The 13,711-nt window shown below is 36.8% G+C and overlaps 1 protein-coding gene across 2 annotated transcripts in view; it reads left to right on the forward strand.

The window, feature by feature from the left end:
* GAS2 (growth arrest specific 2) overlaps positions 1-13,711 on the forward strand; it is a 463,160-nt gene that overhangs the window by 152,458 nt on the left and 296,991 nt on the right. For both annotated transcript variants that reach the window (XM_053720381.1, XM_053720382.1), the window contains one exon: positions 10,098-10,222. In XM_053720381.1, the coding sequence (XP_053576356.1) occupies positions 10,098-10,222 (125 nt within the window). The remainder of the gene's footprint in view (positions 1-10,097; positions 10,223-13,711) is intronic.

Below are 13,711 nucleotides of genomic sequence, written 5' to 3' on the forward strand. Positions count from 1 at the left end.
ACTACCTACAATTAATTACAATTAAATTCAATAAACTAAAGTACAAAAACAAACAAATACTAAATTACAGGAATAAAAAAAGAATTACAAGAATTTTAAACTAATTACACCTAATCTAATCCCCCTAATAAAATAAAAAAGCCCCCCAAAATAAAAAAAAATACCTACCCTATACTAAATTACAAATAGCCTTTAAAAGGGCCTTTTGCGGGGCATTGCCCCAAAGTAATCAGCTCTTTTACCTGAAAAAGAAAAATACAATACCCCCCAATATTAAAACCCACCACCCACACACCCCTATTCTAAAACCCACCCAATCCCCCCTTAAAAAAACCTAACTCTAACCCCCTGAAGATCTCCCTACCTTGAGCCATCTTCACCCAGTCGGGCACAAGTGGTCCTCCATACGGCAGAAGTCTTCATCCGATCGGGGAAGAATAGGTCCTCCAGACGGCAGAATTCTATCAGCCAATTGGAATTAGGATTCTATCAGCCAATTGGAATTAAGGTAGGAAAAATCCTATTGGCTGATGCAATCAGCCAATAGGATTGAGGTTGCATTCTACTGGCTGATTGGAACAGCCAATAGAATGTGAGCTTAATCCTATTGGCTGATCCAATCAGTATTTTTCCTACCTTAATTCTGATTGGCTGATAGAATCCTATCAGCCAATTGGAATTCAAGGGACGCCATCTTGGATGACGTCCTTTAAAGGAACCTTCATTCTTTGTTAGGACGTCGTTTGAAGAAGATGGCTCCACGTCGGCTGGATAGAAGATGGCTCCGCTCTGCTCCGGAAGGATGAAGATAGAAGATGCAGCCTGGATGAAGCCTTCTGCCGTCTGAAGGACCTCTTCTGCCCCAATCGGATGAAGACTTCTGCAGTATGGAGGAACACTTGTGCCCGGCTGGGTGAAGACGGCTCAAGGCAGGGAGATCTTCAGGGGGTTAGAGTTAGTTTTTTTTAAGGGGGGATTGGGTGGGTTTTAGAGTAGGGGTGTGTGGGTGGTGGGTTTTAATGTTGGGGGGTATTGTATTTTTCTTTTTCAGGTAAAAGAGCTGATTACTTTGGGGCAATGCCCCGCAAAAGGCCCTTTCAAGGGCTATTTGTAATTTAGTATAGGGTAGGGAAATTTTATTATTTTGGTGGTCTTTTTTATTTTATTAGGGGAATTAGATTAGGTGTAATTAGTTTAAAATTCTTGTAATTCTTTTTTTTTCCTGTAATTTAGTGTTTGTTTTTTTTGTAATTTAGTTTATTGAATTTAATTGTCATTAATTGTAGGTAGTTTAGGTAATTTATTTAATGATAGTGTATTGTTAGGTGTAATTGTAACTTAGGTTAAGATTTATTTTACAGGTAATTTTGTACTTATTTTAGCTAGGTAGTTATTAAATAGTTAATAACTATTTAATAATGATTGTACCTAGTTAAAATAAATACAAAGTTGCCTGTAAAATAAATATAAATCCTAAGCTAGCTACAATGTAACTATTAGTTATATTGTAGCTAGCTTAGGGTTTATTTTATTGGTAAGTATTTAGTTTTAAATAGGAATAATGTATTTAATTATGTTAAAGGACCAGTCAAAACAGTGGATTTGCATAATCAACAAATGCAAGATAACAAGACAATGCAATAGCACTTAGTTTGAACTTCAAATGAGTAGTAGATTTTTTTCTGACAATTTTAAAAGTTATGTCTATTTCCACTCCCCTTGTACCATGTGACAACCATCAGCCAATCACAAATGCATACACGTACCATGTGACAGCCATCAGCCAATTACAAATGCATACACCTTTATTCTGCACATGCTCAGTAGGAGCTGGGGACTCAAAAAGTTTAAATATAAAAAGACTGTGCACATTTTGTTAATGGAAGTAAATTGGAAAGTTGTTTAAAATTGCATGCTCGATCTGAATAATGAAAGTTTAATTTTGACTTGAGTGTCCCTTTAAATTAATTTTGTTTAATTTAAATTATATTTAAGTTAGGGGGGTTAGACTTAGGGTTAGACTTAAGTTTATGGGTTAATAAATGTATTATAGTAGCTGCGACGTTAGGGGTGGCAGATTAGGGGTTAATAAATGTAAGTAGGTGTCGGCGATGTTAGGGACGGCAGATTAGGGGTTAATAAAATGTAACTAGTGTTTGCGAGGCAGGAGTGTGGCGGTTTAGGGGTTAATATTTTTATTAAAGTGGCGGCGATGTCCGGAGCGGCAGATTAGGAGTTAATAATATAATGTAGGTGTCAGCGATGTCAGGGGCGGCAGATTAGGGGTTAATAAGTGTAAGTTTAGGGGTGTTTAGACTCGGGGTTCATGTTAGGGTGTTAGGTGCAGAAATATTTTTTATTTTCCCATAGGAAACAATGGGGCTGCGTTAGAAGCTGGACGCTGCTTTTTTGCAGGTGTTAGGTTTTTTTCCAGCCAGCTCAGCCCCATTGTTTCCTATGGGGAAATCGTGCATGAGCACGTTTAGCCAGCTTACCACTACCGTAAGCAACGCTGGTATTAAGGTGAGATGTGGAGCTAAATTCTGCTCTACGATCACCGTTCTGCGGCTAACGCCAGGTTTAAAAAAAACCTGTAATACCAGCGTTGGCTTAGGGTAGAATTAGAAAAAAAAGCCTTGTTAGCCCCGCACCCCTGTTAACGCCAAACTCGTAATCTTGGCGTTATTTTCTGATTTAGGTAACACATACAATGTTAAACAACTTTCCAGTTTACTTCTATTATCAAATTTACTTCATTCTATTGGTATAATTTGTTGAAGGAGCAGCAATGCACTACTGGATTCTAACTGAACACATGGGTGAGCCAATGACAATTATTATATATATGCAGCAACCAATCAGCAGCTAGGAACAGGTAATCTGCTGCTGCTGAGCATAGATAAACCTTTCAGCAAAGGATAACAAGAGAAGGAAACAAATTAAATAATAGAAGTAAATAGGAAAGTTGTTTAAAAATATATGCTCTGTCTCTGAATGTCTATTTATGACTTTACTGTCCCTTTAACAATACAACCAATCAAATGCTATATCACCCAAGCCATTTTAGTCTGGACTGTAGTAGAATATTATTAGGCTGCTTCTCTACTCTAGAGCTCTGTTTTTTAACCTGTGGTTACATGTACGTCTGGAGGTTCCTGAAGCGTTGCTTTGCACATGCATAATCTTTACCCTGATGCAGCTAAAGTAAACATTCAATGTATCACAGGAATCAGTATTTCTAATTTATAACCAGACTGTATGGTCATCTGCTCACTCGCTGTCACTGACTCACGGGTCCTTGGGTAGGCAAATCCTCAGAATCTTGCCAGCAAGTTATAAGGACTCGATCTTAGAATCGCTGATATGTGCCAGATTAAGTGTATATCACTGTAAAACGTTGTTACAGCCCACGTATGCAAGAAAGAACCTGATAAGCTGCATATGTGTTTAAGCTAGATTCTGAAATGTATTAACATGAATATTCCTCATTATCGCTTAGATTACGAGTGTTGCTCTAACAGCAGTGCAAGTGTGGTATGTTTTTTTTAGGCATACCGCACTTGCGCTGCAGTTAGTACAACTAGAGTCGCTTTTAGCTATAATGTTGTCCTTATGTTCCCTTATACGATGTTTAAACATCCTCTTGGTTTTACCTCAACTGAACCCACAGCAAACAAAAAAACAAGATAGCAAGTAAATCACTTCTTCAGACATTATTTTATTTACATACTTATGTATTTAGTTTTACTTTGTTGCATGAAAAGAGGATGTTTTAAAATATACAATATTTTTTAATACTAAATAAAATAACACCATGCACCTAGACCCAGTGTATGGATATCAGTACCAAAGTCTAATGTAATTTTTATTTGAGGAATTAGTTTGTTGGAATATTAATTTTCTCATCAACATTTGTACCTGAAATAAAACCCAGAAGCCGTACATAGCGTAATATTGAAATGATGCTCACACAAGATAGAATTTTGTTAATATAAATATGGGAATAATGAATTGACATGCATTGTAGCCTAAAATTATAATGATAGTATCATGTATGTGAAGAAAAGTAGAGTATTGCAGGGTCACTGCCAAATGCTTTACTATGGTGAAATATAACCAGCTGTTAACACACAGTTCTTATAAAAAGCTTTGAAAAACCTCTTTGGCCCAAACACATTTTGTGTTTAGATTTTGGATCGTGGATAACCAGGAACAATATAATAGAAACACTAAACTTCTGAATTGTAACTTCTGAGTACAATTCTTCTCATGTATTGTATTAAATATTGTCTGCATGTTGCAAAGAATCATTACTCTTCTACAAGGAGATAATAGAAAATACATGTGCCTTGCTGTGTGAGGCATTACTTGACTTGATTCAATAAAACTTACTGCTCTTGCAAAATTGATCTTTTCAAACAAACAAACAAAAACATAAAGATATGGGGCATAATGCTGGAGCTATGATTAGTAACAAACACATGAAAACTGCACCCTTCACTCTTAAAGGGACAGTATACACCAATTTTCATATAACTGGATGTAATAGACAATACTATAAGGAAGAATATGCACAGATACTGATCTAAAAACCCAGTAAAAAAACTTTTAAAAATTTACTTAGAAGCTCCCAGTTTAGCACTGTTGAAAGGGACACCCCCTCCTTCCCTGCATATGAAAAGACAGGTAATATAAACATGAGCCTGCAGTAGTCTGTAAACGCATGTATACATCTGACACTGTGGGGCTTGGTTAGCTTTCTGAAAATCAGTACAATGTTCTTAAAAAAATAAGCAAAACTATACATTTTTATAAAAAAAAACTATCAGATGGGCTATATAAATGGATCATCTACAAAACATTTATGCAAAGAAAAATCTGGAGTACAATGTCCCTTTAATATGAATTTCACACTTGCTACCATCATCAACTGAAAGGGACAATAAAGTGAAACAAAAAACAACTAAAGTTGCATGATTAAGACGGACCAACTGTCCAATTTACTGCTATTATCTAATTTGCTTAGTTTTTTTGGTATCTTTTGTTGGAAAGCATACATAGTAAGGCTCAGGAGGAAAAATTCACTACTAGGTGTTAGCTGCTGATTGATGGCTACACATATATGCCTCATGTCATTGGCTCACCTGATATGTTCAGTTAGCTCCCAGTAGTGCATTGCTGCTCCTTCAACAAAGGTTACCAAGAGATCAAAGCAAATTTGATTATCAAAGTAAAATTAGTTTCTCTATCTAAATCATAAAAGAGAAAATATTGTGGTTTCATGTCTCTAAATATTTAGAGAAAAAAAAATGATTATAAGATCACCTGTATTTCCACAATTAATATAATAGTTAATTTAACAGTATTTGCTAAATGTGTATTATAGCTATCCTTATCACCTTTAAAATGGTAAGGTTAAATCGTGTGCTTTCTTCAAACCAGACTATCAGTAAAGACTATGACCTGCTAAAAATCCTCATCACTTTCAGGGAATGTCTTGTTCCACCTCCATGCCAGCACTGTGGCTGCAAGTGTTTATTCTTGATGACTACGCAGAAACACAGTCCTTAAAGGACATTTTCTTTCATGATTTAGACAGAGCATACAATTTTAAACAACTTTCCAATTTACTTTTAGTTTTTAATTTGCTTCCTTCTCTTGTTATCCTTTGCTGAAAGATTTATCAAGAAAAGCTCAGGAGCAGAAGAGAACCTAGAATCTAGCTACTGATTGGTGGCTGCATATATATACCGATTGTCATTGGATCACTCATGTGTTCAGTTAGAAACCAGTAGTGCATTGCTGCTCCTTCAACAAAGCATACCAAGAGAATGAAACAAATTTGATAATAGAAGTAAACTGGAAAGTTGTTTTAAATTGTGTGTTCTACCTAAATCATGAAAGAAAATGTTTGGGTTGCATGTCCCTTTCAGTGAGTCTTTATCAGTCTAGACCACTGACTTATTTCTTTGACTACTATATAAGAGTGAGTGTATTTGTGTGTGTGTATATATACACAGTATACTGTATATGGTTAAAGGGCCATAATAGTTGAAAATTTGCATGCTGTAATTTCTTACTGCAAGTCATTTTACAACTATCAACCCTTCCTTACTGTGCATTTAATCCCAGCAAAGGAGTTAAACACATGCTCGGAACCGGCATTGCACTGCATGACTCATATGTGTAACTAGCACTGCTGATTGGATCAGTGGCAGGTTCCACTTGGGACAGGCAAATCACTGTGGAACTCAAGCAGCACTTCTTTCTAGGGGTTAAACGCACAGTACACTGTCAGAAAAAAGGGTACGGTTGGGGTCAGTTTGTGAACACTTAAGGTACAACTGCTGTGGTTGTACCATCAATGGATCATAATTACACCTTAAGGAACTAATATGTACCATTTAGCGGTAAATAAGGTACAAATATGTTTCCAACTGTCAAAGGGTCCATGTCTGTACCATTTAATCCCCCCAAAAAGGTACAATCACTTGTGTGACTAAAAGGTTAAGGGGATGGGTGGTTCAAGGCTGCCAAATCCTGCAAGTCCATATCATTTGTACACCTCAATAATGTTCAATTGTTGTTAGTAATATGCAAGAAGCGGGCAAAGCAGAAAAATACTTAATAACTTATATATTCAATGATACTGTGTTACTGGTTCTAAATAGCAAACAAGCATTTAACATTTTAATGTTTATATTTAGAGCATCAAGATGTTAACTCTTAAACATAAAGCAAATGTATTAACTAAAATTACAAATATTTTGTTTTTGTTTTAAACTCTATCAGTTTTTAAAAAAATAAAATAAAATTGTAACCGCTCCCCAGTCACATACATGGACATTGTGTAACACGCCATAGCACCATCTGTTGGTTGAAAGTTCCTTGACATGTGTAACACAGCTCCATCTATTGGTAGCAGGTTCATCACCAAAATGTGTATTGGGGAAATAGACTCATTTGCATATATTTTGCATAGAGTGACAATTCAATGAATGGCTGTGATTTTTATCGTTTATCCCTCCCCCGAATCCCCCTTCTTTTTGTTAGAGTTATATTTTATTATTCCGTTGTTTTCTATATGTTTTCTATATATTTATGTTTTATGTGGCATGTCACCCTAAATTAAATGGGGTGTTTTTAAAGTCTAGTACAGAGTGATATAAAACTCATTGAGTAGTTCTTTTTTGGAACTGGTTGTTTAGCTTGGTTCTTTCAGGTAGTTCTGTAGCAGTCTTTGGATTTGCTATATGGCTACAGTATCCAAACGTTTTTAAAACTGACTGTGGCTATTGTAATACTGTCTGAAAAAGAACACATTAAATGAATGCATATGTGAATGTTATATAATAAATTTAATGAAACAGCATTTGTAATATGCTGTATTGATGAGTACAAATTTGCCATCATGAGGTACAAAGGGCTTGTCACTGGAGCAGTACCCTTAAAAGGCTAGATTTGCACCATTTTTTAAGGGTACAATATGGTACCATAGCACTGAGGTCTAATCTAGTCACCAAAGGTACATATTTGCCTTTAAAAGGTACAATCTGCAAGGGTACTAATTTATACCCATGTTAAAGGGTACAGCGGGTGTACCTTTGAGGGTACTGCCCCAGTGACAAGCTGTTGTACCTCTAAAGGTACAATTTTTGCAATTTTTTTCTGACAGTTTAGAGCATGGTCCATAGTAATTTTTTTTACTATTATGGCCCTTTAAATATATAGTTCTTGAAACAAAACTAAAAAAAAACAACTAAATTATATGGCAGTGTTTGAACCCATTGGAAGATAGGACGAGCAGCCATTTTTTTAAGCAAGGGTAGTTATTGTATTTATTCACATATGTCTTTGGGCCCCTTGTACTAAGGGCAGATGGACCCAGCTTGGGATCCTGTCCACCCTTCTTCACAGTGAGCAAGCAGCAGACACTGTACATCTACTGCTGTATTTTCTATTTCACAAGTATTTGCTTGTGTAGCGACAGCCAGCTCTCGCACAACCTGTCAATCATCCTGAACATGCAAGTACGGGGTGATTTATCTCTGAGATGACAAAAGTTGCAAAGCAGTGCAACTTGCGGTAAGCAGTCTTGCATGAATGAGCTTGCACTGCAAGTGCTATAAATCAGCCTCCACTGCTTAGTACAAATATCATACGGCTAGATTACGAGTTTTGCGTTATTAGTAAAAAAGCAGCGTTAAGGCTCATAACGCTGCTTTTTCACTACCGCTGGTATTACGAGCCTTGCAGGTTTAAGGGCGCACGCAATTTGCGTAAAGTCTTTTTTAATGGGACTTCCATAGCGCCGATATTACAAGCTTTTTCTGGGAGGCCAAAAAGTGAGCGGTACAGCCTATCCCGCAAGATTCGTAACGCATTCTAAAGTTAGTAGTTATGAGTTTTACACTACAATGCTGTAGCATAAAACTCATAACTAAAGTGTTAAAAAGTACACTAACACCCATAAACTACCTATTAACCCCTAAACCAAGGCCCTCCCACATTGCAAACACTAAAATAAAATTATTAACCCCTAATCTGCCGCTCCCGACATCACCAACACTATAATAAACATATTAACCCCTAAACCACTGCACTGCCGTATCGCAAACACTAGTTAAATATTATTGACTCCTAATCTGCCGCCCCCGACATCGCCGCCACTATAATGAACATTTTAACCCCTAAAATGCCACACTCCCGCATCGCAAACACTAATTAAATATTATTAACCCCTAATCTGCCACCACTAACATCGCCACCTACCTACAGTTATTAACCCCTAATCTGCCGCCCCCAGCATCGCCGCCACTATACTAAATTTATTAACCCCTAAACCTAAGTCTAACCCTAACCCTAACACCCACTAACTTAAATATAATTAAAATAAATCTAAATAAAAATTACTATCATTACCTAAATAATGCCTATTTAAAACTAAATACTTACCTGTAAAATAAACCCTAAACTAGCTACAATATAACTAATAATCCTATTGGCTGAAGCAACGTTGGGGCGGCAGATTAGGGGTTAATAAATGTAGGTAGGTGGCGGCGATGTTAGGGGTGGCAGATTAAGGGTTAATAATATGTGCTGCGGTTTAGGGGTTAATATGTTTATTATAGTGGCGGCAGATAAAGGGTTAATAATATGTGCTGCGGTTTAGGGGTTAATATGTTTATTATAGTGGCGGCGACGTTGGGGACGGCAGATTAGGGGTTAATAAGTGTAGGTAGGTTGTGGCAACATTGGGGGCAGGAGATTAGGGTTTAATAAATATAATGTAGGTGTCGGCGATGTTGGGGGCAGCAGATTATGGGTTAATAATATAATGTAGGTGTCGGCGATGTCCGGAGCGGCAGATTAGGGGTTAATAAATATAATGTAGGTGTCGACGATGTTGGGGGCCGCAGATTAGGGGTTACTAATATATTGTAGGTGTCGGCGATGTCGGAGGTGGCAGTTTAGGGGTTAATAAGTGTAAGATTAAGGGTGTTAAGACTCGGGGTTCATGTTAGGGTGTTAGGTGTAAACATAAATTTAGTTTCCCCATAGGAATCAAGGGGCTGCTTTATGCTGCTTTTTTGCAGGTGTTAGGCTTTTTTTCAGCCGGCTCTCCCCATTGATGTTTATGGGGAATTCATGCACGAGCACATAAAACCAGCACACCGCTAACTTAAGCAGCGCTGGTATTGGAGTGCGGTACGGAGCTCAATTTTGCTCTACGCTCACTTCTTGCCTAATAACGCCGGGTTTAGGAAAACCTGTAATACCAGCGCTGAAGGTAAGTGAGCGGTGACAATAACGTGCAGGTTAGCACCGCACCCCAACGCAAAACTCATAATCTAAAATCTGCTGTAGTATTGTCAGGATTGTGGCATTATTATACTGACATATATACTGACAGTAAACAAAATTTAAGGGTTATCTCTTATCTTAACAGCATGACTTGATCCCTCAAAGATAAAGAAAAGTACATTTCTGGTTAACCTATTCCAGATGTGAGGAGTAAACGTGGTTCTAATTCTGTATATATATATATCTTCTGTACAATGCCTGACATATTTCACCTTTTGGTTTTTTCTTGACAGGAAAAGAAATAACAGCAGAGACCTTTATGGAGAGACTGGATAATGGTGCTTTGCTCTGTCAGCTGGCTGAGTCTCTACAGGACAAATTTAGAGAGAACCACATTGAAATGAAAAAATCTGACAAGGTGAGTCTAGGGAATCCTTGACCCACCATGCTTTGCAGTAAGCTCTGTGCTAATCAGATTTCTAATTTATCGCCCCAAGCTATTCTTTGATGGCTGGGGTGTTCTAGACAGGAAATAATAACAAAGTAAAGGACATTTGAAGAATTATAAGGAAGGGCTATGCCCTCTCTATTCTCTAGTACAGGGTTTTATTTAATCATTCCATCTGTCAAACTGACAGTAAATTCATTCTATTCTTAATAACAACAGACTTCATTTTAACGCACTTTTATTTTTTTTAAATGACAGACTTCATTTTTAATGTGCAATATTTTTAATGACAAAAATGTTGTAGGTAAATCAACAAATCTTTGACAAGCTAATAACATTGCAAATTGCAGCAACAAACGTTGCTCTTAGTTCTACAAAGCTTTACATTTAATTTAGATTTTGTTTTCAATATTGCCTTTGCAACATTATTCACATTCTATATACAGTACATATTACTAATTTTCAGCCAGATTACGAGTTTTGCGTTATGAGCGGCTCGCTACTAATTTGCAAGTTATTTCCCCTGCTCACCTTTAATAGCGCTGCTATTACAGGTTTGCAAAAACCCAGTGTTAGCGGGCAATATGGCAGCGTTGAGCTCCATACCGCACCCAAATACCAGCGCTGCTTTTAGCTGGTTTTACGTGCTTGTGCACAATTTCCCCATAGACATCAATGGGGAGAGGCGGCTAAAAAAAAGCCTAACACCTGCAATAAAGGAGCGTAAAGCTCTGTAACGCAGCCCCATTGATTCCTATGGGGAAAGAAAATTTATGTTTACACCTAACATCCTAACATAAACCCTGAGTCTAAACACCCCTAATCTACCTCCCCCGACATCGCCGCCACCTACATTACACTTATTAACCCCTAATCTGCCGCCCCCGACATCGCCGCCACCTACATTACACTTATTCACCCCTAATCTGCTGCCCCTGACATCGCCGCCACCTACCTACACTTATTAACCCCTAATCTGCTGCCTCCGACATCGCTGACACCTACATTACACTTATTAACCCCTAATCTGCCGCCCCCAACGTCGCCTCCACCTACCTACACTTATTAACCGCATATCTGCTGCACCCAACGTCGCCGCGCTAAAGTTATTAACCCCTAAACCTCTGGCCTCCCACATCACTAAATAAATATATTAACCCCTAAACCTAACCCTAAGTCTAACCTTAACCCTAACACCCCTAACTTTAATATAATTAAAATAAATCTAAATAAAATGTACTCTTATTACCTAACTAATACATATTTAAAACTAAATAATTACCTGTAAAATAAACCCTAAGCTAGCTACAATATAACTAATAGTTACATTGTAGCTATCTTAGGTTTAATTTTAATTTCACAGCTAAGTTTGTATTTATTTTAACTAGGTAGACTAGTTAGTAAATAGTTATTAACTATTTACTAACTACCTATTTAAAATAAATACAAATTTACCTGTAAAATAAAACCTAACCTGTCTTACACTAACACCTAACATTACACTACAATTAAATACATTACTTTAATTAAATACAATTAACTAAATTACAAAAATAAAAAACACTAAATTACACAATATAAAAAAGAAATGATCAAATATTTAAACAAATTACACATAATCTAATAGCCCTATCAAAATAAAAAAGCCCCCCCCCCCAAAATAAAAAAAACCCTATCCTAAACTAAACTGCCAATAGCCCTTAAAAGGGCCTTTTGCTGGGCATTGCCCCAAATAAATCAGCTCTTTTACCTGTAAAAAAAATTCAAACAACCCCCCAACAGTAAAACTCACCACCCACATAACCAACCCTCCAAATAAAACCCTATCTAAATAAAACTAAACTCCCCATTGCCCGGAAAAGGGCATTTGGATGGGCATTGTCCTTAAAAGGGCATTTAGCTCTTTTTCCTTGCCCAAACCCCTAATCTAAAAATAAAACCCACCCAATAAACCCATTAAAAATACCTAACACTAAACCCCAAAGATCCACTTACAGTTTTTGAAGACCGGACATCCATCCTCAACTGCATCAGCCAATAGGATTTTTTCACCTTTAATTCCGATTGGCTGATAGAATTCTATCAGCCAATCGGAATTCAAGGGAAGCTATCTTGGATGACGTCATTTAAAGGAAAATTCATTCTTGAAGAGCCAGCGAAAGAAGAGGATGCTCCGCGCCAGATGTCTTGAAGATGGTGTCGCTCTGCTTCAGAAGGATGAAGATAGAAGATGCCGTCTGGATGAAGACTTCTGCCCGTCTGGAGGACGACTTCTTGCTGCTTGGATGAAGACTTCTCTCGGCTTCGTTGAGTATGGATGTCCGGTCTTCAAAAACTGTAAGTGGATCTTCAGTGTTAAGTTTTTTTTAAGGGTTTATTGGGTGGGTTTTATTTTTAGATTAGGGCTTTGGGCAAGGAAAAAGAACTAAATGCCCTTTTAAGGGCAATGCCCATACAAATGCCCTTTTCACGACAATGGGGAGTTTAGGATTATTTAGATAGGGCTTTATTTGGGGGGTTTGGTTGTGTGGGTGGTCGGTTTTACTGTTGGGGGGTTGTTTGTATTTTTTTTACAGGTAAAAGAGCTGATTTCTTTGGGGCAATGCCCCGCAAAAGGCCCTTTTAAGGGCTATTGGCAGTTTAGTTTAGGCTAAGGTTTTTTTTTATTTTGGGGGGCTTTTTTATTTTGATAGGGCTATTAGATTAGGTGTAATTAGTTTAAATATTTGATAATTTCTTTTTTATTTTGTGTAATTTAGTGTTTTTTATTTTTTAGTAATTTAGTTAATTGTATTAAATTAATGGTATTTATTTAATTGTAGTGTAATGTTAGGTCTTAGTGTGAGGCAGGTTAGGTTTTATTTTACAGGTAAATTTGTATTTATTTTAAATAGGTAGTTAGTAAATAGTTAATAACTATTTACTAACTATTCTACCTAGTTAAAATAAATACAAACTTAGCTGTGAAATAAAAATAAAACCTAAGATAGCTACAATGTAACTATTACTTATATTGTAGCTAGCTTAGGGTTTATTTTACAGGTAATTATTTAGTTTTAAATATGTATTAGTTAGGTAATAAGAGTACATTTTATTTAGATTTATTTTAATTATATTAAAGTTAGGGGTGTTAGGGTTAAGGTTAGACTTAGGGTTAGGTTTAGGGGTTAATATATTTATTTAGTGATGTGGGAGGCCAGAGGTTTAGGGGTTAATAACTTTAGCGCGGCGACGTTGGGTGCAGCAGATATGCGGTTAATAAGTGTAGGTAGGTGGAGGCGACGTTGGGGGCGGCAGATTATGGGTTAATAAGTGTAATGTAGGTGTCGGTGATGTCGGAGGCAGCAGATTAGGGGTTATTAGTTATATTGTAGCTATCTTAGGATTTATTTTACAGATAAGTATTTAGTTTTTAATCGGAGATATTTAGTTAATGATAGTAATTTTTATTTAGATTTA

The sequence above is a fragment of the Bombina bombina genome, chromosome 7 (assembly GCF_027579735.1).
Source record: "Bombina bombina isolate aBomBom1 chromosome 7, aBomBom1.pri, whole genome shotgun sequence".
NCBI lineage: Eukaryota > Metazoa > Chordata > Amphibia > Anura > Bombinatoridae > Bombina > Bombina bombina.